This window comes from Penicillium soppii, assembly GCF_028829465.1.
Source record: "Penicillium soppii strain IBT 18220 chromosome Unknown utg000005l, whole genome shotgun sequence".
Lineage (NCBI taxonomy): Eukaryota > Fungi > Ascomycota > Eurotiomycetes > Eurotiales > Aspergillaceae > Penicillium > Penicillium soppii.
This window is the reverse complement of record NW_026643235.1, coordinates 4,076,251-4,104,122: the sequence shown is the minus strand read 5'-3', so window position 1 is coordinate 4,104,122 and position 27,872 is coordinate 4,076,251. Positions and strand designations below refer to the sequence as shown.

At 48.8% G+C, this 27,872-nt stretch overlaps 11 protein-coding genes across 11 annotated transcripts; 3 read left to right on the top strand and 8 right to left on the bottom strand.

The window, feature by feature from the left end:
- Positions 1 to 786: 786 nt before the first annotated feature.
- On the top strand, positions 787 to 2,845 carry N7529_007027 (uncharacterized protein; the record flags this gene model as incomplete). The annotated part of the gene is made up of 3 exons (XM_057242554.1): positions 787 to 870; positions 919 to 1,092; positions 1,148 to 2,845. 3 exons carry the CDS (start codon positions 787 to 789, stop codon positions 2,843 to 2,845), a joined length of 1,956 nt encoding a protein of 651 aa, XP_057097913.1.
- Positions 2,846 to 3,941: 1,096 nt separating this feature from the next.
- N7529_007026 (cytochrome b5 reductase family protein) lies at positions 3,942 to 4,933 on the bottom strand (the record flags this gene model as incomplete). The annotated part of the gene is made up of 3 exons (XM_057242553.1): positions 3,942 to 4,492; positions 4,545 to 4,622; positions 4,672 to 4,933. 3 exons carry the CDS (start codon positions 4,931 to 4,933, stop codon positions 3,942 to 3,944), a joined length of 891 nt encoding a protein of 296 aa, XP_057097912.1.
- A 503-nt stretch (positions 4,934 to 5,436) lies between these two features.
- Positions 5,437 to 6,184, bottom strand: N7529_007025 (uncharacterized protein; the record flags this gene model as incomplete). Its single annotated transcript, XM_057242552.1, has 3 exons — positions 5,437 to 5,543; positions 5,598 to 5,856; positions 5,906 to 6,184. 3 exons carry the CDS (start codon positions 6,182 to 6,184, stop codon positions 5,437 to 5,439), a joined length of 645 nt encoding a protein of 214 aa, XP_057097911.1.
- A 1,241-nt stretch (positions 6,185 to 7,425) lies between these two features.
- On the bottom strand, positions 7,426 to 9,097 carry N7529_007024 (fungal specific transcription factor domain-containing protein; the record flags this gene model as incomplete). The annotated part of the gene is made up of 2 exons (XM_057242551.1): positions 7,426 to 9,027; positions 9,092 to 9,097. 2 exons carry the CDS (start codon positions 9,095 to 9,097, stop codon positions 7,426 to 7,428), a joined length of 1,608 nt encoding a protein of 535 aa, XP_057097910.1.
- Positions 9,098 to 10,251: 1,154 nt separating this feature from the next.
- Positions 10,252 to 11,191, top strand: N7529_007023 (uncharacterized protein; the record flags this gene model as incomplete). The annotated part of the gene is made up of 2 exons (XM_057242550.1): positions 10,252 to 10,945; positions 11,142 to 11,191. The coding sequence occupies 2 exons, from the start codon at positions 10,252 to 10,254 to the stop codon at positions 11,189 to 11,191; spliced, it is 744 nt and encodes a 247-aa protein (XP_057097909.1).
- Positions 11,192 to 11,279: 88 nt separating this feature from the next.
- N7529_007022 (DUF2458 domain-containing protein) lies at positions 11,280 to 12,208 on the bottom strand (the record flags this gene model as incomplete). Its single annotated transcript, XM_057242549.1, has 3 exons — positions 11,280 to 11,567; positions 11,686 to 11,725; positions 11,781 to 12,208. The coding sequence occupies 3 exons, from the start codon at positions 12,206 to 12,208 to the stop codon at positions 11,280 to 11,282; spliced, it is 756 nt and encodes a 251-aa protein (XP_057097908.1).
- A 447-nt stretch (positions 12,209 to 12,655) lies between these two features.
- N7529_007021 (cytochrome c oxidase assembly protein COX14) lies at positions 12,656 to 13,568 on the top strand (the record flags this gene model as incomplete). Its single annotated transcript, XM_057242548.1, has 2 exons — positions 12,656 to 12,962; positions 13,090 to 13,568. 2 exons carry the CDS (start codon positions 12,656 to 12,658, stop codon positions 13,566 to 13,568), a joined length of 786 nt encoding a protein of 261 aa, XP_057097907.1.
- A 983-nt stretch (positions 13,569 to 14,551) lies between these two features.
- Positions 14,552 to 15,810, bottom strand: N7529_007020 (3-deoxy-7-phosphoheptulonate synthase; the record flags this gene model as incomplete). The annotated part of the gene is made up of 3 exons (XM_057242547.1): positions 14,552 to 15,559; positions 15,653 to 15,708; positions 15,768 to 15,810. The coding sequence occupies 3 exons, from the start codon at positions 15,808 to 15,810 to the stop codon at positions 14,552 to 14,554; spliced, it is 1,107 nt and encodes a 368-aa protein (XP_057097906.1).
- Positions 15,811 to 17,890: 2,080 nt separating this feature from the next.
- On the bottom strand, positions 17,891 to 18,451 carry N7529_007019 (uncharacterized protein; the record flags this gene model as incomplete). Its single annotated transcript, XM_057242546.1, has 1 exon — positions 17,891 to 18,451. The coding sequence occupies one exon, from the start codon at positions 18,449 to 18,451 to the stop codon at positions 17,891 to 17,893; it is 561 nt and encodes a 186-aa protein (XP_057097905.1).
- A 2,136-nt stretch (positions 18,452 to 20,587) lies between these two features.
- On the bottom strand, positions 20,588 to 21,142 carry N7529_007018 (uncharacterized protein; the record flags this gene model as incomplete). The annotated part of the gene is made up of 1 exon (XM_057242545.1): positions 20,588 to 21,142. The coding sequence occupies one exon, from the start codon at positions 21,140 to 21,142 to the stop codon at positions 20,588 to 20,590; it is 555 nt and encodes a 184-aa protein (XP_057097904.1).
- Positions 21,143 to 21,988: 846 nt separating this feature from the next.
- On the bottom strand, positions 21,989 to 24,083 carry N7529_007017 (glutaminase family protein; the record flags this gene model as incomplete). The annotated part of the gene is made up of 2 exons (XM_057242544.1): positions 21,989 to 23,901; positions 23,951 to 24,083. 2 exons carry the CDS (start codon positions 24,081 to 24,083, stop codon positions 21,989 to 21,991), a joined length of 2,046 nt encoding a protein of 681 aa, XP_057097903.1.
- Positions 24,084 to 27,872: the final 3,789 nt, after the last annotated feature.

The following is a 27,872-nucleotide window of genomic DNA, read 5'->3' as shown; positions in this document are numbered from 1 at the left end:
CTTTCTTGTCGTTGAAGCCACGGAAAAATATTTCAGCCGTCCATGTCAATCCTTATTCCAGACTGGAGTTCAAAACTGGAGCAGCGGACACTGTCAGGGGAAACATCACCCATAACGACTCCACGATGCACCCGAGATGAAGTGCCAAGAACTTCCCCTGGACGATCTTTTCCTGCTAATCACACGCGGCAAAACGGCATCCGGGAAAGAACTTCAGCAATCTCCGCTGGTTATAGCGCTTATTGGGTTGTTTGTGTGGGCGTTATACTATGGGCGATGTGTGGGCTGATTGAGGAAAATAAGACCGAACCCGAATGCAGGGGATTCAGCGAAACAGAGGTCTAACCAAGTCGGAGTTTGTGGAACCTGAATGATAATTACGGAGCAGTATACGGAAGTGAAAATAGGAAAATATACGAGAGGAGAGGAACTCCGCTGTGGATGGGGCTAAGACTGTCGTCTTACTACCGTTCTAGAGGGCGGATTCGTGTACTTCGTGTGCATTTCTCCACTCGAAACAATGCCAAGACCAAATCATTACGTTGACTCGTTGACTCGGCGTGGCCTCTCTTCTCTTCTCTCGCCGGTCTTTTTAAGACTGCTCTTTTTTTGATTGGACTTTCTTTTATTCTTGTCTTTTTATACTAACCCTTTTTAATTGTTTAGCGGGCCCCTCTTTTGCTTTCATGTCGTTTCTGGCGTCGGCGCTTTAGTCTCCCTTCATTCTCACCTTCACTTGCATTCTGCCATTGCTGGAAGATCTACCTTCCTAGTCATTCCTTCAATATGTTTTGGGGTGCGTTATTACTCCTTTTATCGAGTAATGTTGTCGCAGAGCGTCATGACTCGGACTTGATGTCCTTTGTGACGGTATGTTGAACCCAGAGATCCTCAGACCTGTACAACACTAACCAATAGCCTATCCAGCTCCCCGAGGTCCGGGCCTTGAAATGGGAAATCGAATACCATGATCGTGAGCGCATGGCCCCTGGGTACTGGTTCGTTGCGCCGTACGGACAAATCTCCCCCGAAAGGCCCACCCAGAAATACCAACAATACCAAGTCGGACCCTATATCTACGATGACAGTGGCGTATGTCGAGGCTCCAAGACTCGGAGGATTACCATGCTGACTGAATTCTGACTAGATTCTTATCTGGGCGGGATCGCCCTTGTACGATAACGAGAACACCTTCGATTTCAAGCCGGTGTACAACATCGATTCGAACCCCCACCTGTCGTTTATTGTTGGATGGGCCTCCGACGGAACGAAGAAGGGCCATGGTGCGATTGTGAATCAACATTATGAAGTGGAGAAAGAAGTTCAGGTGATTAATGACCTTCATGATTTCAATATGCACGAATTCAATATTTTGGAGGGTGGAAAGACGGCTTTAGCTTGCACTTATCGCAATGCGCTTATTAACATGGCTGATTTCGGACGCCCCACGGAAGAAAGTTGGGTTACGGTTGGTGGGTTTGTCGAGCTCGATATCGCCACAAGCGAGGTTTTGGTTCAGTGGGACTCCTTCGACAAGATCGCCCTTCATGAGTCGAACATGTTCCACGCGTGGGATGATCCGGCCGGAGGAGAGCCAGGTTGGGATTATGTGCACATCAACGCAGTCGACAAGAACGAGGCAGGTGACTACCTGATCTCCTTGCGATTCACCAACACTCTGTATTTGATTTCAGGTCAGGATGGAAGCATCCTGTGGCGCCTGGGCGGATTGGAAAGCGACTTCGACCAGGACTTTACCTTCTCCAAGCAGCATGATGCCAAGTTCGTCTCGTCAAACGGCACTCGTCACGTTATCTCGGTGTTGAACAATGCCTCCGACGAACGCGGCAACGACGAGAACACCTCCGCCGGCCTAATCATCGAGCTGGATACCGCCGTCACCCCCATGACCGCTCGAGTAATCCGCCGCATCAACCGCCCCGACAGCGGACTCACCAGGCTCCGTGGAAGTTTCCGCCCCCTCCCTAACGGCAACTACTTCGTCGGATGGAGCGAGCGCGGCTATTCTAGCGAACACGCGCCCAACGGCGATCTTCTTGTGACTGCCCGGTTCGCATCGGACCGGTACTCGACCTACCGCTCATACAAAGGCGAGTTCACCGGCCGCCCCAGCGCGCCTCCAGACTTAGTCTCAAATGTCTACGGCACTGACGACAAGGACACCACGACCCTCATCCATGTCAGCTGGAACGGTGCAACGGACGTCGTTCAATGGAAGTTCTACGCACAGTCCTACGATCGCGGCGAGCCCGTGCTGATCGGGTCGACCAACAAGACAGATTTCGAGACCATGTTTATTGCCGACGGCTACATGGACTGGGTTTCTGCACAGGCCATTGACGCCGACGGCAACGTCATGCACACTTCCAACGTGATGCGCACAGGCATCCCAAGCAACTGGAAAGCGGCCGGCTGGGGAGGCGCCAACTCTGGTCCTAGCCCCGATGACCCGTCCATCATCGCCGCCGCCAACGAAGTCACAGACTTGGCTTCTTCCGACACCGCCAGCGATGACGAAACGGCCGAGGTGATCAATGACAGCACCTCCAGCGGATCCACTGGGTCCAGCGGAGTCAGCGACCACTCGGCAGCGCAATACGCCGACGCAAAGGAAGTTGCCAAAGCCGTGTACAAGGCGTACGACATCATCCGCGGAATCGGCAGCCTCATCATCTTCATGCTGGTAGTTTGCACGCTGGGCGGGGCCGGCTTCGCCATCTGGCGATTCATCCGCGGTCGCCGCAAGCGCAGCTACCAGCACGTCCCCAGCGAGGAGGGACTTCCGACGGAGGAAATCCGGCTCACGTCCACAGTGCGCGAGTAGTGTTTTGCCTTTCTTTCACTCCATTAGCATTACCGTTTCGCATTTGCATTATATCGAACCGGGTACGCCCGAGGACTGACAAGTCGATACACAACAAAACAAGAGAGGGATGGCTGAGGCTATCGGTATATACTACCGTGGTCATGATCGTTCTATGCATATCATACCCCATTTGGCGTTTTTGTTTACTTTCAGGCTGTGCTTGAGATATGTCTATATTATTTTTTTTCTCTCGGTTTGGGGACTCGAGCTGACCTCTGCATTGTAATTTATTGACTCGGGATCACTACCCGGGTTCCCTTTCGTTCACGAATCCCATGTCTCTGTATATAGTGTGCACAATCCTCAAATTCAAATTATCCTGATACCCCGGTTCATGGTCTGATGTTTCGGATTCGCAGTAGTGCCATTCGAGAACCACATCCGTCTACACTAACGTTCTAGGAATCGATCGCTGACTTAGATCCACACCCAATAGTTGAAACTACTCTTAGTGAGACGCTCATTGCTTACCCCAGCCCTCTAACCTGATACCTAGCCGGATGGATTTCTCGGTCCAGACAGCAATCCACGAACGATATCGCGGGTCTGCATTTTTCAAACAGGGCCATTCCATTGACCTGCCAGATCCGTTGCTAGCGAGCCTCTGTTACACACCGCTGGTATCTGATCGTCGCAAAATTGAGGCATCGGGGCGGGGCGAACGGGTAAATGTGGTAGAACAGTGGGGAATGGGAGCAGGAAATTGGGATCGAGCCATTTGTTGAAGGTCGCTGATCAGATTGCATGTGCATCTACACAATTTTCAGCGCAAAGAATATAACTGCGCCTCGGGAATGATACAGGTGGTGCGGTATGAGGACGCCCCAAACAGGCCGCGTCTGCATTGACGTGGATGCAGAGTCGATCTTTGTGGCGTTTTTAGTTCATGTCTGACAAGGCCAATCAAGGTATTCGAGTTGACTTGAATTGATTAAGCATTTTTCACATTGTGAAGGCTGGTTTCAACCAATAGTCTCTATATACCTTGCCTTTCGCTAGGACCACCACATCCATAATGATACAACTGTTATACAATTACCCAGACAACCCGAGTCTAGAACTTGACAATCTGGCCCTTCTCAAACCCAAGCCTCGCCAGGATCCCAGCCCTCCCACTAGGGCCAACCAGCTCATTCTCCATAGCAGGTGGGCCACAAACAAAGACCATAGCATCACCATCAGCCCTAACAACCCCCCTCAACAGCTCCTCAGTCACATACCCCTTCCTAAAATCTCCACCCACCTGCACATCCTCCGGATGACTAACAGTATAAACGTAATCAAACCGATCCGGAAATCTAGTCTTGAACGCCTCCAACTCCTCTCTAAGCAAAAGATCCCGCTCGGTATTAACCCCGAAAACAAGCCTGATCTTCGTCTTGTCGGCGGGATTGTTGAGAATTCCTTGCGCAAGCTGGTAGATGGGCGTTATGCCCGCTCCGCCGGCAATGAGGTAGACCTGACGCGCTTGGTTGGGCGTCCAGGCGTGTCCTTTCAGCGCGGCTGCGAATGTGAGGGTGTCGCCTGGGACTAGGGAGTGGATGTGTGTGCTTGCTTTGCCGTTGGGGTATTTTTTGACCATGAACTCGATGTAGCCTTCTTGATCTGCTGGTTGTTAGTTTCTTTGTTGAGCGAGTTTGGGTGTTTAGTGTCTTACTTAGGTCGCTGATGGGTGTGTATGGCCGTGGCACGGGGAGCCATCTTCCCTCCGGTCGAGTGATTGTGAGGAGGGCGGCTGGGGATGTTAGTCATACTGTCTTTGGTTAAGATACCGTGGTCCATACATGTAAGTGGGAGTCCGCTTTTCGCGGATGGGTCTGCGAATTCGAAGACTAGTCTTTTTGTGTTGTGATTTACTTCTTTTGTACTGTGAAGGCGTAGAGTGGTGAAGCCGAAGCCCGAGAAGACCTTGGGCGCTTCGGTTGACTCTGCATGGGCAGATGATAGGAGTCTGGATTGGGTGAAGTAGGCGCCGGCACCTAGTATGGCGATGGCTGAAGTGGCTGTTTTCGTTGCGATGGATCGAGGGAGTCGTGTTCTGAACATGGTTGCGATGTAAAAATAGGTCGCGATTTAGAGGGCTTGAATCAGTACGTAGTTGATTTTGGAAGTAGATCTATTCAACGAAGAATGAATCGAAACAGAATCACTCAGAAGTGGCATGTTCATCTCTTATAAGCTCAAAACCGACATTTCTAGATCCACAACGCCAAAGCCCGCCTCCCGATCTCCAAAATCCGACAAAAGCCAGACGGACAACGAGGCCCGACTACCGACATTCAAGCCTCAATTGAACTTCGGTCAGCGGCATCGGGTGTTTAGACTTCCGATGGGGGCCGGAAAAAGCGAATAAGAAACTTATTGGTTGAATGTGGTTTATGGTTACATTGTACTCCAATTCTGAACAAGTAAAAGAAGTCATTATTTCATTAAATAAACAGCCTCCAGCGCCAGCGCCGGCAGGCGAATCCAAATATCAATCTAGTTGACAGGCTGGTGGCTCATGCAAGAAAAGAACAAATTAGACGAGATCAATGCATTTGACCACCTCATTCTTTCTGAGGAACAGATTTAGCCTGCGGTACAAAGCATGCCTTGCCCGTGGCTTCGTTGTAGACATTATACCCATAATCGGCGGCATTAGGTGGGGTATATACTAAAGAGCTGTCAGTCATCCATTTCACATACTGGAAAAGTTATAACTACTTACAGTGAAGAGAGACAGCAACCTGATCACTGCTGGGGTTGTATACACGATGTAACCCGATATCGTCAGAGATATAGGCCACGTCGTTCATGGTATGCCTCGTGTCAGACTTGATCTCCAGCGGACCAGGAGGACCTGACTCCTGGTCAGGAATACGGTAAACGGTTTCCTGAAGCGTGCCAGCAAGGATCTTCATGATGCAGTGGGCATTGGCGTGATCGTGGACGGGAGAGCCTTTCCCGGGATTCCAGACGAGGAGGAGCTAGGACGGGTTAAATTCAAGTCAAGCATGAACACTAGATGCGACATACGATATTTGCTTTCTGGTTGATATTCTCAATAGCATTGCGGGTGTAGTTTTTGCTGGTATCGTTGTAGAAATAACGGGCCCAGTCGTTCGGATCAGAGATATACTTTTGTGCCAGCGAGATCAAGTACTCGTTATCCACATCTGCCGAGGAGATACCGCCACTTTCTCCTAGATATGTCTTGATATCCCGAACCAGGTCGTCGAGGTTGTATTGGGGTTCGTAGTGTTTGTAGGCCGGGAGGCCGGTGCTAAGCGGGAGTAGAGGGACGACGGCAGGCATTGTGAGCAAGGTTGAGAATGAAAATAAACTTGAAACCAAACGCGAAGATGGAAGATGCGAAGATAAATATCCTTCAGCCCGTGCATGAGTTTCATTCCCCTGAATTCCCCGTGCGATCTCAATCGCAAAATTGGGAATTCAATCGCCGATTGATCCAATGCCTTGCATTCCAGCACTCCAGATACATTACAGTCTCGCCTGAGAGTGTGCGGCCAGGACTAATGACGTTAAGCATGTTATTTTAATCTAAAATAACCAATATTAATACACATCAAAGCCGTTGGACTATTTCTATCGTGTAGTATATGCTGTGCTCCCCTGGAGACCATAATTGGCTGGAAGCCCAAAACAGTTCTAGAAAATTTTCCAATACAATTTTAAGAACAATCCTGCTCATTTTCTGATTTCTCTTCTCATTTTCCAATCATTTCGAAAGAACCTCGGGTCAATTTATAAAATTTATAAAATTTGTTTCCATAACGCCATCGCGTCAAATTCTAACGCAATAGACATGCATCTTGTTCAACACGTCTCGTGTGCCCAGGTGGCCCATGATGTAAGGATATCAGCAGTCCAAATACATAACTTAGTCGATCCCAGGCCCAAGCATAATCTTCACTTGCTATCCATCGGCGATCAGGAAAGCATCATATCAGTGTCCGTTATATAGACACACGGTTATCCCCGGATACTTGATAACAGATACACATACATCCCGATGGAGGAATAGTCGGTGAAACAACACGTACATAGATTCTTCATCCTAGCTGAAGTATGACGGGGCAAAGCGCGAGACTGCAGAATACAGGGGAGAGTTGACCCAATGGGAACAGTTTGCAATACCTAATTTGATTACAGAATGCCCATTCATCAAGAACTACGTACTCGCCAACGTATCATCAACCACCAACGTACTATCTACGAAAGTTCCTACCGGCACCGCCAATTGTTGCACAGGCATGCGCATGCTCCGAATGAAGCACCGGGTGGAGTCTATCACCGCTGTGAACCAATCACAGCCATTGAAACAAGGTACAGTCGGCGACCGAACGGTCGATCGGCGTTTGAAGCAATGCGCGAGAATCTGAGAGGTCATGCCCAGACCCCTATAATTACGTATCTAGCATTTGGACGCGGCCAAAATGCACAGTTACTGCACGATGAAGTCGATCGACACTCACGGAAATGGCTAGGTGAAAAGTGTATCCATATTTTTTTGGAACCCACCGGGTATAAGCGAACTAGTTGATATCGAAGTCAGGGATAGCGCTGAAAAAGGAAGCGTTATAACAAGAGGGATCGATGAAGGCCGGAGCGAACTCCAGCGGCATGAAATCGTGGCCGTCCGGCATTGCGGCTGCTGGATTTGCACTGCTGGGACGGTCGTCGCTGGGGGTTGTGGCTGCTGGGGTGAACCGGTGGAGTGGTTCTGCGTTCCATTTTGCCATGGAGTCTGATAGGACGTCTGCTGCGGAAGATCGGAGGCCGTGGTAGACAGATTCGGTTAATTTCCATGTTCGCTGGGTGCTTTTGAGACAGCCTAAGATGAGAGTGACGCGGTTGCAGTGGTGGTCAAAGCATTCTTCTGAGTGGCTGGTTGAGGTTGCAAGTTGGATGAGGCCGCAGAGGGCCAGGGCGGGGATGATGAAGGGGGTGTGTTTTGAGACGTTTGGGCAGATGGAGATGGAATCGGAAATTCGTCTTGAGGCTTCTGTTGCTTTGATGCTATGGACAAGACGGCTGAATGTTGATGAGAGTTGGCCTGTCAGACCGGGCCAGAATCTGTAGTCTGGCTGGGATTGGGACAAGACGGCTGGGAGATCGCTTCGGGGAAGATGTAGGAGCATGGCGGCGTAGGCTATAGTTGCATGGGCTTGGAACATCATTTCGTCGACGTTCCCGTATGAATCGACAATATCGAGCTTTTTTGGTGGTAGGTGGTTGATCCAGCTCACCAAAGCATTCTCGACGGCTTGGAGATGATCTCGATGACAGTCGCGCATGCGATTGAGGATAAGAACTCGACATAAAATCGTGGTAGCCTCAATACGATAGCTGAACGACGAGAAGACGGTGTCCTCTGCGGCGAGGATCCTCCGTTTGAATTCGATGATCATGCGAGGCTTCGGGACTTCGCTGCCACTATTATATGTTGACTCTTCACATGGCAAAGCCACTTCCGGCGTCACGGTGCTGCATCGAAAAACCGTGGTTTTCAATGGCACGGCCATGAAGATATCAGTGACATACAGCTCCCACCATGTCCGTCTCATGCTCTCGGCTTCAATAGATCGTTCCGAGCTTGCAGATGAAGCGAATGACCAGCGATTCATGCCGAGCTCCAAAGCAATATCAATACTATTAGAAAGGGCTTCTTGAGCCTCTTGCCATTCATCGCGAGCATATAGAGCGATGGAATAGATAAGCCAAGCCTGCACCATGCAAGCCGATCGGTCCGGATTGGTCTTCAGCTCAGCAGTGACTTGGTCTTTATAAGGCTGACTGTCAACGGAAGAAATATAATGAGAGCCCACGAAGTGCACTGCCAGTTGTAGGAAGCGGGGATAATTCCGGTCATGATACATGGAGCTCGGCACCAAGACCGGGTGGGCGACATGGAAGTTCTCATAGTAGACCCGAGGCAGCCGCTCGTCAAAAAGCGAATTTTTGCTAACCAACTCTATAGGTTGCTGAACTGGAGCATTTCCCGAGAGAATCACTGGCCAAGAAACTGGTTCAGAGGGAATAGTGAGCCCCGTCTCACTGCCTGATTGCGCCGGGGGATTTTCCGCAGCCTGCGCAGGGGTGATTGGCAAGACAGGGACTGCGGACTGAAATCTGGTCTGTGATTTGTTTAGTTCGAGTTATTCTCCAGGGACCTAGTTATTCTCCAGGACAATGAATGACTGACATTGATATTCGGATTGCGTGCATATGGGCTCTCATGTCGGGATTTCCTACGGCCGCCTCGCCGGGAGGGTAGATATTGACAGAGGAGCCCGTTTTGTGCACATCGCGTACATGATGGTTTATCACCATCACATTTCAAGTGCTGCTTTCTGCACTCAGTACAGGCAAGCGATGCCAGGCCACTTTTCGTTTTTGGAGTCATGGTGAATGAAGAAAGGCTCGGTCGGCGATTGACGCGGGCGGTATGTCCGCCCGCACGTCATCCAATACTCTCCGTTTTGGTAATTTCATTTTGTACTGGACAACGCTTTCTCATTCCGATTTACTATATGATATTTTAATACAAAATATCAACGTTGGAACAATGTGAAGCTTAGACGGAAATTGCCGGTGTTAGCATTTGTTGAAACATCCGGAGCGAAGTCCCGACCTCCGCACCTAGCAAGCATCAAGGTGTCACGCATAATAAGCTTGAAATATCCTTCAAGTACACCAAGACAATAAAAGCTGCAACAGGAGCAAACCTCTGTTGGCGAGAGAACCCCGCGACATGTGATGATTGATGATTGTACTATAAGAAATGATCAACCGCCTGGTCCCCAAGAAGGGACCTACTTCGTAGTCGTTTCACAACATCTTTGAAACAACGGGTGATCGGCCGTGATGATCTTGTCGAAACCTGTAGATCTGCAATCCTCCGAAGCGAGGCCCTGACATATGGAAGATTCGCTCTTACAGCCACTGACGTGCACCCGGGAATTCTTCAACTCGGGAAATTCACCTTAAGCAAGAAATCAACAACTTGCTTTATCCAACGTTCGGGTACCTGGCTATCTAAGATCTGCACGGTAGCTCCGGTGGGGTGCAAATCCCTCTCCTAATGGGTATACATCTCCGAGCGGGGTGTCGAATTAATGAACATCCTAGTATCCGGCGCATGTCGCTACAGCTGAATTGTCTTGAATCACGACGATCCGACAGGCAAAGACTCGGAGAATTATTCGTCCTGCACATCTAGCTTGATTACGGATAATATTATGCCGTTGCAGATCTTTCTATAAACGCAGTAGAGTGTCTTACGTCGAAGTATAAGTTGAAGCAATTCTCCTGCAATCCTACGTAACACCGATTATCCAGTAAAAAAGATACCGCGAAAAATGTATTCTTCATACATTCTTGCAAGTCTCCCATACCTGGCTCTGGCACTACCAAGCCACCAAAGCCACACCAAACGCGACACCACGCTTATTCCAACATCATGTTTCGATACGACCGCCTCGCTGACCCAGTACTTCAACTACGGCTATCCATGGGGCGACACACACAACGGTGCGGCCATAATGAAAGAGACTAACGCAGTAATCTCGACCGCGGGGACCCTAACCCTGAACGCAACATACACCGGGGCATCGGACTACGCCTATGACTCCGGCACGGTGTACGCCAAGCAGCAATTTACCGTTGAAGCGGGCGGCGGGCTGGATTTAACAGCCGATTTCATCGCGACGGTGGACCAGGGCACGTGGCCTGCTTTCTGGCTGAATGGCGTGAACTCGTGGCCTCCGGAGATTGACATTGCGGAATGGAAGGGCTCTGGAGATATTAGTTTCAATACTTTTAATTCCTCGAGCGAGGTGCAGGCCAAGGACGTCGAGTACCCGTCTCCGACCGAGTTCCATACTGTGAAAGCTGAGTTGCGGGATGAGAATGGTGCCGATGTTAGCGTTAATTTCTACCTCGATGGCACTTTGGTCACCACTCAATACGCTGGGAGTTTGGTTGGCGAGCCGTTGAACTTGATTATTGATTTGCAGATGGAGGGGAGCAGTGGTAGTCCCGGTCCAACAGGAAGTAAGTTTTTGTCTTTCTTTTCCATCACATGCGGGGAAAGCTGGAAGGCCGGGTGGCAACCTCGCCAAGAGGCTTGCATTAGAAAACACCTGGGCAGGAGTTCCACGCGAACTGGATATTGTGTGCGATGAAGTAGATGGATTCTTTCATGTTCGCGTTTGTGCCATGTTGACTCTGATGCTAATCTGAATCATAGCAACGCTGTTCGAAATCAAGAATTTGGAGATCATCGACAAGAACCCTTGATTTCCATCTTGTCTTTGGGCAAGTATTATTCAGGTCGAGTGGTGCAGAGGATGGGCAGATCATAAAGTCCAGCAGCCATAACAATGTATTACTCTTTGCATAAATCCTCCAGTAGCTCTAGCATACGCTGCTGCAGTTTCATCAACTCAGGCTTGGTAATTGGCATCGAAGCTGCAGTGGAATCAGCCCGGTTCTGTCGTAGAGTACCTCCAGACCCTTCGGAACTTGGCGAATCCTGCACTAGATCCTTGCGGAGCGTGAAGAACGGAATGCCCATCCCTCGTAATTCAGCAAAAAGGGCGTCTGACATCTTGATAGCAGCTGCATGGACTTTGAGATCGTAGGCTGATATCTCTGCGGCAAGCTGTTGCTCTGTCTGTATATAGATAGTGAATGGTCAGTAAGCCATGAGCCAGAAAGAAATCCAATGAAATGATGGCCAGATGGGAGGAAGGCAGAAGAGAACGGGCAAAAACAATAAAAGGAAAGCATACCGAGCCATCATCTTCTTTGACAGGGGCACCAATCGAGCGCCTATCGAGAGTTAGCGCAAAAATCTCTTCCATAAGCCTGTAACATCCAAACTTACAAAACAGCATCCAACTCCCTCTGCTTCTGCGGGCGGCCCTGTTGCTGTTTAATCAAAGCCTCGCGGGCCTGGAACCAATTTCGTTCATGGCTGTGCTGGCTGCGGATCATTCCACGAATGCGCAGTTGAGTCTCCTCATTCTGGCTAACGGTGCGCATGACATGGCGTAGCGCCGCGGGCCATGTAGTGATGGTTGATGGATCGGTGCCAGATTTAGAGACTGAAGGGCGCACGGAGGATGGCCTAGGTTGTGACTGGCGGGGATCCTCAGTGCGACTTGTTGGTACATGTGTACTTGAAGATGTACAATTTAGTGAATTAGGCGTGGGTGTATGCTGGGGGATTTGAGTTTGAGGCTGAGGTGCTAGACTTGAGAGAGTCTGTAGGACTGAGTTCAGGTCCTCGGCATTGTATGTGTTGTTGTTCATATTTGACAGCCAGTAGAATGTCCTGATATGATGAGGTATCAAGCTTCCAGAATTGGTATCGAGTTGTCAAGTCAACCCCAGGGATAGATGATAAGCGGTGGAGAGCGGAGAGTGAAGATTGATGATGTAGATGAGAACGTCCACGATGACATAGACGTGTAAGAAGAGTGATTGTGGAAAACAACAATAAGCAGAAGACGAAATTTTAATTAATTAGTATAAAATGATCCCCGAACAAACCCTCTTGCAGAAAAGCTCGTAATCATGAAGTTCAATATCATAAGGTGTTTGAATGTCTTGGCGCAATTCCCGTGAAAATTTACCAACCTCAAGAACCCCAGTTTTCAACGTGCCAGCTCGCATCCCCACAACAAACCTCCAATTGCCTCAGGCGAATTGTCGTCAATCCACTAAAAACCCCTCCCCCATCTCGCGGACACACACAGCATGTCCCGATCAGCCGCCGACGCCACGCGGTTCACGGCCACAGGGCCGTACGCCAGCTCGAAGACCGGCGCGTTCTCAGTGCCGGGAGCCGGAAAACCAAAGGGCAAGAAGAATGCACCACCACAGCTCGGCCCGGATGGACAACCAGAGACGCCTAAGGAGAAGGTGGAGAGACTGCGAGCGCAGGCTCGCGCTGCAAAGAAGGCACAGGCTGCGGGAAGCGGCGCGGATCGATGGATTGAGTCTGGTCGGAGATTTGCCAACAAAGCGCACAAGGGAATGGTTTACTCGCTGATTGCTGCGTCTGGTATGTTTGATTCTATGTTCTGGCTCGGACATGGCACGATATATGACCGGCCCATCCGCGTTCATGTCGATGCATCCCCGTTGATCCGGTTCGGAGTTATGCTAATTCTAATTCGTGTATTTTCTAGGTGTCTGTGGAGTCCTTACGATTTATTCGATGGTTTCGCTTACAATGTACAACCGGCGCCAGCGCACGCTCTGGATTGAGAAGGAGCTCGAGACACTCAGGCAGGCTGAGCTGGCGATTGCCAACGGCACTGCGACTACGGAGCAGCAGGAGCTTGTCAAGAAGGAGAAGATCGGCGACATTATCAAGCAGAAGCGCGAGGAAGATAAGGCACAGAGGCCGTGGGCCAAGGCGAAGCGGTTCCTCTTCGAGAAGCTGAATATGGAAGACAGCGGTGCTGCTGCACCGGCTTTGGCTGTTGAGGGTGCGGAGCAGCAGGGTAGTGTTACCGCGGCCGTGCAGGCTAAGCAGGCGTTGGATGCCGCTTCGGCGAAGACCGGCGCTCCTTCGCCTGGTCAATTGGATGTTCTTGCCGAGAGTGCGGAGCAGGCCGCGAAGACAAAGACGAAGGGTTGGACTTCCTGGTTGACGGGGCGGTAGATGGAAAATGACCGACTCGACAACAAAACGAGATGGCTGGACTGGATGGGAGTGGGCATGGCCTGTCCGCTGATGCTGACTTGATCTGACCGGACCATCTACTGGACAGACCAGAGATGTCTGGGCCCATCCTCTGCTCCGCCGATCTTCTCTTCTTGCCATCTACAATACTTATTCTCTTGCATAGCTAGCCACAGTTTTGTCGTGGTCCGCTTCCATCGTCCCAGGGGGTTCACGGCGTTATATCTTCTCATTTTCTTTTTCTGGAATGTGTTTCTAGTCAATATGGTCCTCTGGCATTCCAAAGGAATGATCGGGTTGGCCTCCAATGTATATCGTGTACAGTACATAGATCTGTTTCTATCTGCTCTATTTCAACTCCTATATCCAGATGTCTTTCCACCCTATCCAAGGTATCACAACGAATACAGTATAATTTTGTACAAGAGCCCACCAACCAACGACATACAACGACACATACCACTCACTCCACCAGTGAATTAATACTGTACAATATTGTAATGTACAACTGATCTTCGCTGAAATAAATCAAGTAAGATTGTCTATTCGCTTTTATCTGAGTCACACTAATCCCCAAAAAGGGAGGTGACCCATCGTTGCTCCGGCAGAGCGCTTTGCCGCGGAATCAGGTGGAGCAGCCAAAAAAACGAGAATCTTATAAGTAGAAAGACACACCCTGGAAAAAAATCTTTTGGAAAAGATTTAAGAAAGAGATTCAAGAAGCTGATCATATGCCATTCTTATCTTAAAACTTTTTTCTTGAGTGGTTTTCATCCACACACACTAATGGAATTCTTCCCAGAAACATTCGAACCCTTCCTATTTTTAACACCTCTCATGTTCATGATCCATCCAGGAAAGAAAAAAAAATAACAAAGGAAGCCGCTGAAAACCCGAGAAAAACAACAAGTACCAATAGGTATCTATGCCACACCCTCTCGGACAAACCAAGAGAAAGGAACTTAGTGCGAGCCATTGGTCTGCGCCTTGAGAGCCGCACGACGGGCACGAACACCATCCGCCAGATCCTCCAGCACCTCGACCGTCATCTCCCAGTTGATGCAAGCATCAGTGATGCTGACACCGCGGAGCAGAGCCTCAGGTCCCTCCGGGGGAACCTTCTGGTTACCCTCGTAGATGTTGGACTCGATCATGACACCGATGATACTGGTCTCGCCCTCGCGCAGCTGATCGGAGACCTCCTTGGCCACGAGCGGCTGGTTAAGGTGGTTCTTGTTGGAGTTACCGTGGGAGCAGTCAACCATGACGACCTCGCGTTGCTTCTTGGAGCGGAGAGCCTCGCGCGCCTGCTTGATGCTGGCGCGGTCATAGTTGGTTCCCCGGTTTCCGCCGCGCAGGATCACAAAGCCGTGCTCGTTACCGGCGGTCTTGGTGATGGCAGCCAGGCCCTGCTTGGTGACGCCCAGGAAGCGGTGAGGGTGGGAGGCGGCGCCGATGGCGTCGACGGCGACGGTGAGGTTGCCGTCTGTGCCATTCTTGTAGCCAATGGGGAAGGACAGGCCGGAGGCGAGCTCGCGGTGCAGCTGGGACTCTGTTGTGCGGGCGCCGATGGCTCCGAGCGAAATCAAATCCGCAAGGTACTGGGGAGAGATGGTGTCGAGCATCTCTGAGGCAATGGGGAGACCGGTGGAGGTCAGGTCGGTGTACAGCTTACGGGAGACACGGAGGCCCTTGTTGATGTTGTAGGTCTCGTCGATGTCCGGGTCGTTGATGAGGCCCTTCCAGCCAACGGTTGTGCGGGGCTTCTCGAGGTAGGCGCGCATGATCACGCAGATGTCCTTCTCGAGTTTAACAGAGATCTCCTTGAGGCGGCGGGCGTACTCGAGAGCGGTGTCTGGGTCGTGGATGGAGCAGGGGCCCACGACGACGAGGAGACGGTCATCGCGCTGCTCGATAATCTCGACGGCCTGGTTGCGGCCGGCGCGGACGGCTTCGATGGCGCGTGCAGGCTGTGAAATTATCAGTTTTTTTGGTCTTTTGTGGCCTTATAGGTTGATTTGCGCGCGGAGAGTGGGGTGACGGGAAAAATTTCATTGACTCACCGCGGGGATCTCGTTCTGCAGGAAGTAAGGCGACAACAAAGGGTCGTATCCGAGGACTGGAGATGATAATATTAACAATTGTAAAATCACAGGAAGCATATCATTCAGGACATACCACGAGTGTCCTCGTTGACTTCAGTAGTGTTGACGAGAGGCATGACTGAGGACTCTTGACAAACAAAGAATGTCTTGTAAATTATTAGTATTAAGAATTATGAAGATCACCAAGAACCAATTGAGAAGAATTTATATCCCAAAGAAGATGACTCACAAAGAAAAGCTATGAACCGAGGAGAAAAGGAAGAAAATGTAGCGAAGCAAAAAAATAAGAGGCAAAAGTGGGACCGCGGGCTGATCTTTTGTAGTCCTTCAACGAGCTTTTCTTCTTCTGCAAGGACATAAAACTATTGATGGCTGATTCGTTTATTAAATGACTTGTATAATACATTTCTTTTTCTTTTTCTTTCTTTTTCCGCATTTTGTTTCCTTTTTCCCTTTTCCCCCTCATTTCTCGTACCTTCGACCTTAAATACTAAAAGTCCATAGTCCAATCACCGTGCCGGGGATGACCACACACAACGTACGATGGTGTACTTGTTTGTATCACCTTTTTATAGTATATGACACTAAACCACTCTTTCTTACCTGCACTTCGTGTCATATCTGAAACTGATACGGTCTATCGCCAACAGTGTATCTACGCTGTATACTACTGTACAATGTAAATTATAGCACGGAGTAGAAAGTAAAGCGGCGATAGTGTTAAGTGGAGTATGAGCCATATGTAGAAGAAATTACATTATAAGGAGACCTCCTTTTCTTACTATAATATACAATCTTAAAAATACAATACTGTAGCTATATCCCTCGGTCTTCGCCGGTCTTTGTGTACTTCGGGCAAAGATAAACAGCCCGTAAAGACTTGAACTCACCGTATCCCTGAGTATGGAGCAAACATCATCTTACATACAATGTGATTGGACAACAATTTCCCCTGAATCATATCATGAATGAACTATGAGATGTAAGTCGCCCTAGGGTTATGTGTCATATAGATCCACGCGATCTGGCGATCTGATCTACATTCGGATCGGTGAAATATGTAATCCAGAGATCAATTCAATCAATTTCAGATCGGACAATAATCCAATAGCTGCAATAGCTGCAATAGCGGCAATATTGCCCAGGTCTATTCTAATACTGTACAATCATAGTATTGCCTGCTAACCCGGCTCTGAGGTCAGCTTTAAGCATGTCCAGTCATCCTGTTTATCTCGGAACTATACACACCTCCTTGCCTCGGGGTAACTGTGGGTCACCATGTTTTTGACGAACTCCGTAGCTATTTGTGGCTGCCTGAATATTTTACTATTCTCATATGCTACAACAATATTCCGTATGGTAGGAGTACTTACATGTGGTCACCCCTGACAGCAAATGGATCCGATCGGACGAAAACTTTATTGCCAAACCTATGACTCCACTCGCGGCACATAGCTATACCATTCCGGTATCGAGAATTATGCTTACTTCCTTTACATCATATACGTTGTACTTATTGCAGCGATAGCAGAATTCCTTCGCTCTCCCTAGTATCTGTCAAGCTGCATGCGTATCATATCTCACACTGGACGCCTGTCTCAGCCGCACGAATAACCTGGTATCCATTCGATAATATTTAGTGCACCAACTCAATGGGTCTAGAGTATTGATCGGCCACAAAGCTGCCCAGGGGAGTAGGTGGAACTTCTGAAAATTGCGATTCGCAAAGTCCACCCTTCTCTCTCGAAGCAAGTTCCAGCCGCCGAGGTCGGGATAAAAAGCGGGTATCGATCTCTAAGCAGGGTGCGGTAACTCTATCTAGTTAGAAGGTGTGGAGGTCAGATGGCCCAATGGAACCAATTCTAATATTGCGTTTTACTCAGCTCAATCACTTACTTGGGTCAGAGAACGTGGGCTCATAGAAAACGACATCGTTTCATTGGTACGACTATAATAATATGGTATCCATAGTTTAAGTAGTTTTCGAAATCAGGGGAGAAGGGGGCGTACAAGACATTTCCCGGTCGGATCAGCGGTGTGCTTGGCCCAGATTCTTTACGGTAGAGCAGGCCTTCACCTGTCTACGACATCATAGGCTTCTTCGCTATGCCTGTGACATTTGCAAGACAAATACTCCATCGTTTTCATTCGTACAAGACTCCCCAATGCGATGACCACAGGCGACATTAATGAGAATCACTTATGACCTTCTTGTAGCGGAACGAAAGCCAATAAGTCGCGAAAAGCGTTTTCGAGCTCGCAAAGTGACAGGGGCGATTCGTTGGTATTAAGAGCACTCACCCAGGCAGCACCGGTCGGATTAGCGGAAACTGCGCTCAAAAATATGTGGTAGCAAAACGAGGCGGATGGACGATCCTTCGGAGCAAAAGCCATCTGCACCTCCAACATATTTTGACGCCACTTATCGACGAAGTCTTGGGCCTTCATTTTAGGATCGTAGGTGCACTGAATCCAGCGAGATAGCTTGGCGGAGGTGGATTGATGAAGGTCCTGGCCGAAAACAGAGCGAAGGATGTCAAAGGCTTCGAATGCAGTTTTGCATTCGAATAGGTAGATCATCATATATCTTTGGACGGTGGCGCAGATAATTGCCTGCCCCATGGCGTTGAGATCGTCCCATTCCTGCTGCCGATGTTCGATTTGAGTGATGAAGGTGGCGGCAGTGACTTGCTCAACCGGAGGTGCTAGGGCGTCAGAGGTAGACTGGTTATCAAGGGTATCAGCGGCAGTGCTCATGGTTGGGTTGGTAGTCGAGTGGGGAGGGTGGGGAGTAAGAGGCCACCTAGGTACCGTGGTGTGATGGCAGGCGAAGAGTTTGCCTTCCAGTGGGTTACATTTTGTACCTTTGTGATGGCCGACTTGGCTTCATGGATGGTGGTATTGACAGGGCGAGGCTCTTTGCCGGTGATGATGTCCCAAAGTTTGCTGTTCTCGGCCTGTGCAAAGGTCTGCAGGGACTGGGTCCACTCGTGCCAGCTGAACTGGCCTTCCAGGGTAGGGACACATTTTGAGAGCTTCAAGCGTTTGTCAGACATGGCGAAACCGGTGAAGAGGATTCAGGGGAGAGACGGACGAGATGTAAAAGAGATGTAAAGTGATATGAGAGGTAACAGAAGTAAAAGAGAAGTGAGAGGAATAGGAGGCAGAAGTGAGACGCAAGGGGGCGGGGCGCAATCAAGGAAAACGAGGTCAGATGGCAAGCAATCTACTGCGAAATTGCGACGGCTAATGAGGTTGATTAGCTCCTGAAGATTGCAGGAGGGAATATTAGCGGACTCGATCTCAAATTGAGGCACCAAGGCAGTTGCTGAGGGTCAAACCTCAGCAAGTGAATTGCGGGTTTAAAACTTTGGTCAGTCACAACGACGTCAGATAGGATATGCTATTTGTAATTGAGGTAGTCAGGGTCCAAGGATGAGCGTGTCGGAAGAGGTCGGTCAAGGGGTTTGGTAGGCTGTTGCATGTAAGCCACCTCTTTGTAAGCTCTGAATTCATTGAGATTTGCAACTGTGAAATCCGCCTGTCGATTGTTGGACCCTCCGTCCAAACAAATTTTAGACATTGACAGACGGCTGCTCACCAGCTTGTCAAGTCTCCGTACTCATCTCGGCAGTGTACCTCCCTCTCCTCGATGTCATATGCCTCGACCCAGAACCTTTTGAACTTCGTAACCGATATTGACTCGTAATAGGATGGAGGTCTATTACCCCTCACGATTGATAAAAACTGAGCTCACGGCTGATAGCAACTAAGCTAAGAATTGAAGGTGTTCACAAGCCATGAAGTTTGTGCCGTGTTTGAGTCATTTGTTTATCACCTTGACGTAAAATGATGAAAAAGACATATGAAAAAGAGTTATAAGGATATTAAAACGGTCATCCTGACCCGGAGCTGATAGAGCGTTTGAGAAGTCCAATGCCTCCAGGAAAAGTGCAATGTAACCAGCCACTATATTGTTCAGACTTGACCCTTCTACCCGGAAGTTTAATGGCTTAGAGCTGCCATTTGAACAATGCTTCCCTGCTCTCGTACATTGAGGCTTCCTCCAAGCTGAAGAATTTCTCGGGAAGATGTGGAGAAAAACTAGCGATCGGAGATAATACATCCAGTGGGGAAAAGAAAAATGAATCCGGGGAAGCGGGTCTGCGGGTCCATGTATCCCTAGATACTAGTATATTTAATGTCTTGAGATTCTATCTCTCATCACTTATATATGTAAAGATTTCAAGGAGTTCTACAGATAATATAACTGTTAATCATCTTTAATCATCTCCTTTGCTCGCCGGCTATATCTCATTGTCTACGTTGTACGAGTGATAGGCTTCACCCACATCTCGAACTTCAAGATTGATACACAATTGAAGCTTATTGATTTATCTTCCGATGTGTCTGCCAAACATTTTTTACACGTTTATATAATCTGTGGGCCCGAGATGTGGAGTATTTCGGGGAAATACTATATGTACATATCTAGACGTGCACGTCTACGCTATTATGCAAGTCCTCGACTGATAGCTGGGAATTGTTATAGTCCCGCTCAGGGTCGCCGTTCTTGATATTGACACAGAAAGATTCTTTCAAATCCTAATCACATGATACCGTAACCAAAAACGTTCTGTATTCACCCGTAACAATATTCGTCCCTTCTGATACAGTCTAAGAGCGATTCAAGAGCATATGCTCCCAAGCCTAGACCTCCAAAGCTCGAAAGGTGCAAACAAAGGCGAGAAATGGTACAAGCAAAGCAACATCTTAAGCAGCAAAAGATCCACTCTCTTCTGAGCACAGCGGTTCATATATCAGGTTGACTACAGTTATAAACACTATGTAGATGATATCCTGAGTTTTCTTCATACTTCACGCAACACCCATTTAAACTTTCACAAACTCCCATGCTGTTCCATCTTCTCCTTCTCCAGCAACCATCAGCTCCCTATCGTCAGTGCCGCCTACTTTCATAGCACGAAAGCCATGCCAATGCTTCACAAGCATCTCATAGCCGCCATTCGGATGATGGCGGACACAGAAATATTCCCATTCATTGTGGGCTTCTACCTTTGCTATGAAACGCCAGTGCTTTTGGTTATTGTCATGTCCAATAAACTCCCCTGAAACCGTATTCTTGAAGCCCAACCAGCGGTCCTTGTTTTCCACACAGCGCCAGTGATTGCCATGCCCGTCACCACGATTGAACAATGGATTTCCATTTCCGTCAGGTAGCAAGCACAGATTGCCATCCGTAAGTGCGATAACGAAGCCCCTCTGAAGATCGCGAATGATGAAAGTTGCTCCTTTATAAGGTGGCCCTATCTTCTGTGCGGGATACGGTGGTGAACCGAGCTCAGTGTAGGATTCGTGTAGACTGGTATGCATCGGTGTCATTACAGAATCGAATGAAGAGTGCGATGAGGTTTCGTTATCCTCCATCATAAGGCGTGGTTGGAGTGGTCGTTCATATAATGTGGGAGCGAGGTCGAGATACGGGTCTGCTGTTTATCAGAAACGGGTGGATATATAGAGCAAATAATATAGATTGTTGATTAAATGCTCGTCAGAGAGCTTGAGTATGAGCTGGAGGCAAGATTAATGAGTCGGCATCGACTTGGAACCATCCTAAACATTTAGGTCACGAGGGAGGGGTATCTTGCCAAATTCACGATTCGCCAGAAACGAAAACAAGTACTCTTTTACAGGGGGTAAATGGACGTATCATATTACAGCTCTTGTTCGTTTGTATTTTACCGTTCAAAGCAGAAACACTATCAAAATTACGGGCCAAAACCACATCAAACTATTTATCTCACATCAAATCTCCTGACGCTCTACCCTACTCATCTCGTAATTTCTCTTCTTGGAAAACCACGCGTAATTGCTTCAAACGTGTAAGCTACTCATTTCAGTTTTTTAACTCTCAACTACGTAAGAAACAAGATACTCGAGTTCGCTGTCGTTAATCTTCCAACGGCCGCTACCTGAATAAGGTTAGGTTACGCCTGAGAGTCAGACCCACTGGTAGCAGCCTGAGAGTTTAAAGTTTGTCGGGTCAAGTATAGATCTGCCCAGCTGATGATAGTACAACATCATGCTAATATTGGTTGACTCTGACGCTTAGTTAGATCTCGATGGAGGGGGGTTTGAGTTATTCATGGGTCTTGGAAATGTGTCAAATGGCTATATATGTACGCATGTATAAATACATATTGTAGCCAGCGTTGTCTTCCTGCACACACCAATCATCAAATTTAAGCTCAAGTCGAATTTCATCAAATCCCACTACCCCCAAATATCCCCCCCACCCAACGCTGCCAACGCAAAATGACTCCCGAGCGTCGGCCGCGCACGGAAAGAATACGCCTGTCCAGCAACATACTCGCCACTATCGACGACCCAATACCGATCCGAGAATGGCGCCCCATTGAGCCCGTTAGAAAGATACGCATGCAAATCCGACACAAACGTCTCCCTCGTCGCGCCACCGACCGTGGCCGCTACAAATGATTGCCAATTTGTCTGGCCCCAGCCCAGCGCGCCGTCGAGCGGCACGCCAGCTTTCTGCCGGACGGTCGGGTAGAAGGCGGCTGTTGCGTTGGATGCTTCGGCGAAGAGGTCTAGGTCGAACAGGACGGCGGGGTAGTGGTTGAAGACGAGGAACCAGGGCTGGACGCCGTACTGGAGGAGGAAGTGTGAGCCGTTGGCGGTGCCGAGGTCGGACCAGATCTGTGAGGCGAAGGACTGGCCGTAGGCCGTGTATGTTGCGTTGTTGGTTAAGCCGCCGTAGGAGGCAAGCGCGACGGCGGCTTTGACGGCTAGGTTTGTTTGGTTGGAGAGTTCGCCGAGGGCGTCGTTTAGGGAGAGCTGGGAGGCCGGGTAGAGGCCATTTTGGTAGAGATATGTTGCGTATTGGGAGAGTTGGGACGCGTAGGTTGTTGAGAGGTCTGTTTTTCCTGTTGCGAGTTGGTAGGCGTGTGTGAGGAGGATTATGTTGCCGCTCTCTTCGATGGGCATTTCTTCGCCGGTGGCTGGGTGGCCTGTTGCGTTGGGGTAGCTGGCACCGATTTCGTGGACGGCGTAGGTCTTGTCGTATGCAGTGCTGCCGGTGTATTCGAGGATTGGGTCTAGTAGGAGCTTGATGTAGTCTGGGCTTAGGAGGTAGAAGATTGGGAACGTGGCAAAGATGACGTCTACTGTGTTTATGTTGCCGTCGCTGGAGATCTCTTTGATAAAGGCATATGTCTTGTTTATGTCCAGGGAGTCATTCGGGATGGTGATTTCAATGCCTCCGTAGACTTGGCGGACGGATAGGGCCAGGATGTCTGAGTAGTTAGATCCATAGCTTGAGACGCCAGTCGATTGAATGAGGTTGTCAAATGTTGTAGACTCCTCGTTCGCATCGGAGTAGTCATCCAAGAAGTACGAGACTGCATCGACGGTACTTGCGTATTTCGCACGGTAGTAGCCCGTCTGCGCAGCGCCCAGGTAATTGATCGATTCTTCGCGCACATGGCCAACCGCAAAAGTCACAGCGATCTCCCCAGCGGTCGTCCCAAGATCATGCGCGAACCCAACGACGCCATCGGCAGACCATTCAGCGTGCTTGCCAGACAGTGTACCATTCGTGATGAAGCTCTGGCGCACTGACGCCGACGGTCCAGAGGCAGCGGAGAGCGAGCCACCGGTCGGGGGACGGGTGGCGTAGACGGCGCTTCCCCACAGAGCTTGACCGTTAGCGTTCTCCGAATACGTTGCCGTGTCAACGCCTTTAATCTGGAAGATGCGGGTCGAGTTCTTGGTGGAGTAACTCCAGCTTACGTCGTTCGCCTGCCCGACCCAGCTATCATCGATATCGGAGTAAACCTGCACAGAGCTCGAGTCACCCGCAGCAAGGGTGACAGTGAGATAGGAGAAAGGCAGCGATTGACGAAGGTAGTTCTTGGGCGAGACTGGGGAGAAGAAATCGAGGGTGAAAGTCCTCGCGCCTGCCTCCACCGTGAAGGTGGAATGGGTGGACGTGTATGCGGCCTTTGTGACAGTCCCAGCCTTGGATCCAGCCAGGGGCGCTTTCACGCCGAAGAGATTGTACGCGACGCCATCAACACGCGCGCTGACAGACCAGATCAAGTCATTCCCGGCCCAGAATTGCGCTCTGCTGGACCCGAGTGACGCGACGGAGTTTCCGGGGATCCACGCTGCCGATCTTTGTCAATTGCTGAATTTCGGGGTGATCGGCCTACGTACCTGAGAGGTAGGGACTGCGCACTGCCAGTGGGTATGATGGTGGTTTAATTGGGGAGTATGTGATGGCCTGGCATGGAGAGAGTGAAGATATCACAACAAACAGTGCTGCCAGGGCAGATTGGTTGAACCACATCGACAATTTGCGGTCGACAACGCGACTATTATATATACAAATTAAGGTCGGAAATATGTTGGGTTTTCCTGAATATATAATCTGCTTTGTCTAAAATTCCTTGTTTCCGGGGAGTCCAGGGCTTCAAATACCACGCGAGAAATGGAGAAATGGGCGTGGCCTCGATCACAACATGACAAGTGTGCCTTGCGCAAGGGGGCTTTGATGTGCGATGTAAGTCGATAGTCGGCAATCGGCTGGTTATAGATTAAGTACAGATGTATGTATACATCTCGTACTAAAAATCAGTGTGTAGTTGTACACTTCCATCTCCACCTTGAAGCACGCAATATAGTGAGCCCATGATGCTGTTTTGAAGATCATCTCGCAACCCTACAATTGAATACTTATATTGGAGGGGATTTGTGAAACTTTCGTTCCTTGAGATGGCGATGATGCATATTATTATGATGAAAAAAGGAGAGCTAGGCTAGGTTATTCGGTCGATACCGGTCTAGTTGATCCATGATTCTAGACAGACCATCTGCCGGCTGATCCATGATTTCAGACAAATCGGCTGTAGTGAGAGGGCCCTCATCTAAGCCCGACGGCTAGTCCGAATTTGTTGGAGTTGGAATGATCGTGCATGCTTTGCTCAAAATGAGAGCGTCTTATTTTAATAGCCTGGGAGAATGCTTTTGTTCGTTGGCTCATTTTCTGGCGCCATCGATGGCACCAGCGGTATGGATCATATGGAAACTTCGGCAACAATCAGAAGCCCTGACCTGTGAGCTGTACAGTGAACTAGTATTACCGGCCATCACTATGTTCCACGATTCTCTCTCTTTCTTTTTGTCGTTCGTTTGAAAAGAAAATCACGGGGGTCACTCCGGGCAGTTCGAGTAGGAGTCGGCGACGAGGATAGTAAGTATGTGTCGAGCACGATGTACTTCGCCTCTGATGCACGAGGGAAACATGCGGCCCAGTCTGTTGGGATTCTCCCTTGGGATCCATTCGCATCTCAACCTCTATAGAACTGGCATGATTTACCGCATCTTTGCTCCCGGGTTCTTCTGCGATGTCCCAGGTTTAGACGTTCACATATCGAACCCCTTTTTATTTTAAACCTCGTTGGTAGTGCACCCAGCCAGGTTTTCATTGCAGGGCTCTCTGCCTCAGGTATCTTCCTTCTGTAATTTGAGTCCTTCATCGGCGTGGCAATGGTCAAGGAGGATGTAACAGAACTTGCTGATGGCCAGCGAAAAGTCTACTATATCATACCCCGTCCGCATTCATCCTTCAAGGCAGAGTTTCGGATCAATGCTGGGAGCCGGTCAGGCAACATCCTCCTTAATGCGCGCTGAATTGATGGTCTGCCATCTCATCGTGCAATGGGAGACGGTTACTTGGTGGCGAGTCGTATCTGCGATGATCAGATGTCTTTCGGCAACCTTATGCAAGGATGATGGATTGACTTGGGATCTACTGTTCCGTGTGCTGTATTCCCGTTGTGAGAAATTCAGGGTCGAGCCATTTCGAGTAATTGTGGCCCCCCGCTCGCCGCGTTTGTTGCAATAATCCAACCATTTTTCCATCATATCAGATCAATTTGACTTGAAAATGGACTGAAGCCTCTGCCTCCTCGTCCTTTATTTGCTCCACTTGCTCAGCGGCACTACCGTGCATCTGAATAAAGCCCAAGAGCCGTTAACCGCGGACTAAGCTTACGCTGTTGATCATGATATATATCGTCGGACCAATGATTCCAAGCCCAATCATTGTATGATGTCGTTCCAGCTTTTCGTAATATTTCCAGGGTCTTTGATCGCGTTGCACAGTTTCCAGTTTATCATCAAATTGAGGTCGGTTCGACCGTTCCGTCCCTTAGCTGGCTTACCATCATCCTTCTTGGACTCTCAGTTCTTTGACATTGCCATGTTAAGTCTGACTTCTTTTTTGATCGCGTTTTGGCACATTTCTCTGTTTTGTTTGTGACAGCCACGAGGGGGTCTTCCCGGGGCTTCCAGCCCATATCTGCCTGTTTCCTCTGCCCATTGAAATTGATGTCGACACCTTGGTATTGGGCAGTGCTGCTTTACTCCTTTAGACCCAGGCGGAAGGTGAATAGAAAGCAGAGTCAAGACCGTGATTAGAACCGAACGGCCGTCCTCTCTGGGGCGGGGAATGAATAGGCCGCAGCAGTCGCAATTCAGCAATAGAAAAGCGCGGTTGCAAATCACGCAGATTGGTCTCTGCCTGGGTCCGGGATTTGAACACCAAAGAAACCCATTGGAGTTATAATTTGTGTTCTGATTTTGGGGTTCTTGTAGAAAGTGATTAGATTGAGTAGAGGAAATGAAATGAAATTGGAAATAACGAAGCGAAAAGCGAGAAAGAAGCATCGACGATGACCCGGCAAGTAAAAATGGAAGGAACCATATAGAGGTCGAGGTCTCAGAAGCAAGGAACAGCTCCAAGCTGATGATAATGTAATTCAGATAACTTACCCTTTTCGGCTCTTGTCCTTTAAATTTTGAGGATTTGGGGTTACCCTTGAACGAGGACTTCATCACTTGGGTTATATAAGTTCGTGCATATGGTTCTCAATTCGTGGTCAGAGTGTGACGACAGACGAAGGTCTGAGATTTTAGTAGAGAGGTAATTCCATTGAAAATCCATCAAATCGAATCCAGCTTACCTGTATTGTTGTTCGGCGGAGACTGGTTCGAGATCGAGACCGCCGCGCTCAGCAGTAACATAGTGCATATGTGTTTGACAACATATGCAACCGATTCTCAACCGATAATCAGTCAAAGTGCAATCAGATCTCAGTTGAAGGAGGTGGTTAGTCGATAAGCGAGAGCCGAGCGACTCGCAAAGTCTTTCGGTAATGGCGTCATGATATAAGCTTGCCATGGTGCTTACTTAGGTACATTTGACTTATATTTAAGGCGGGGTAGTCATTCGTCAGAGTGTGGGTAGTGTAGGTATATTTAGGAAAGCATAGAATGACTGTGGAATGATTGAAGAACAAATTGAATGCAAGGTTGAGCGATGATTTGAGAGTGAGCCTAGTTTAGAGGAGAGTGTTCATAATGAGATCAAAAGTTTCATCAATAGTCCAGTCGTATAAATGCTATACTATGTACAGTTGTACAATAACTTGTGATATAGGTGAGTGCGGGGTAACTATTTTTCATCAAGACAAGTAAGTCCAAGGTGCCTAAGACATTCTCACCTCCATCAAAAAATATATCAAATATATCAAATGTTTCCAATGTATCAGAATATGTAAAATCGAGGGACGTGCGCAATACCAGATTAACTATACATACATTATACATACGGAGTACTCCATATGGCCAAGTCAGGGATCAAGGATGAGATCTAGACGAGCTGACCAGACCCTCGGAATTACCCAGGCAGTGGGAGTCGGGATCCCCCGTACATATGAGGATTGCAGTTTAAAACTTCACTGACGACTGGGATTTACGACCGGGGAACTGTCACTTCTATACAAGTATGTACATTGGTATAAATAAAATAAAGATCCGTGCCTTCTTTGTTAAACATGGACCGGTCTCCTCTGGGTCATCCCTCAAGGGTGATTCCAGGGTTTCTGAACACAACAATAAACAAATAGTAAATGTGACTATCTATAAAGTATTCTACCGAGTAGTTAGCAATTTTCCTCATACCATTTCTATCCAGATTTATACAATTGAGTAAATTGCTCGTTAGCTATGGAGTCGATGTTCAGAGAATAACCAAGTCCGTGCACACCAAGAATCACCCACCGCAAGGGAAATT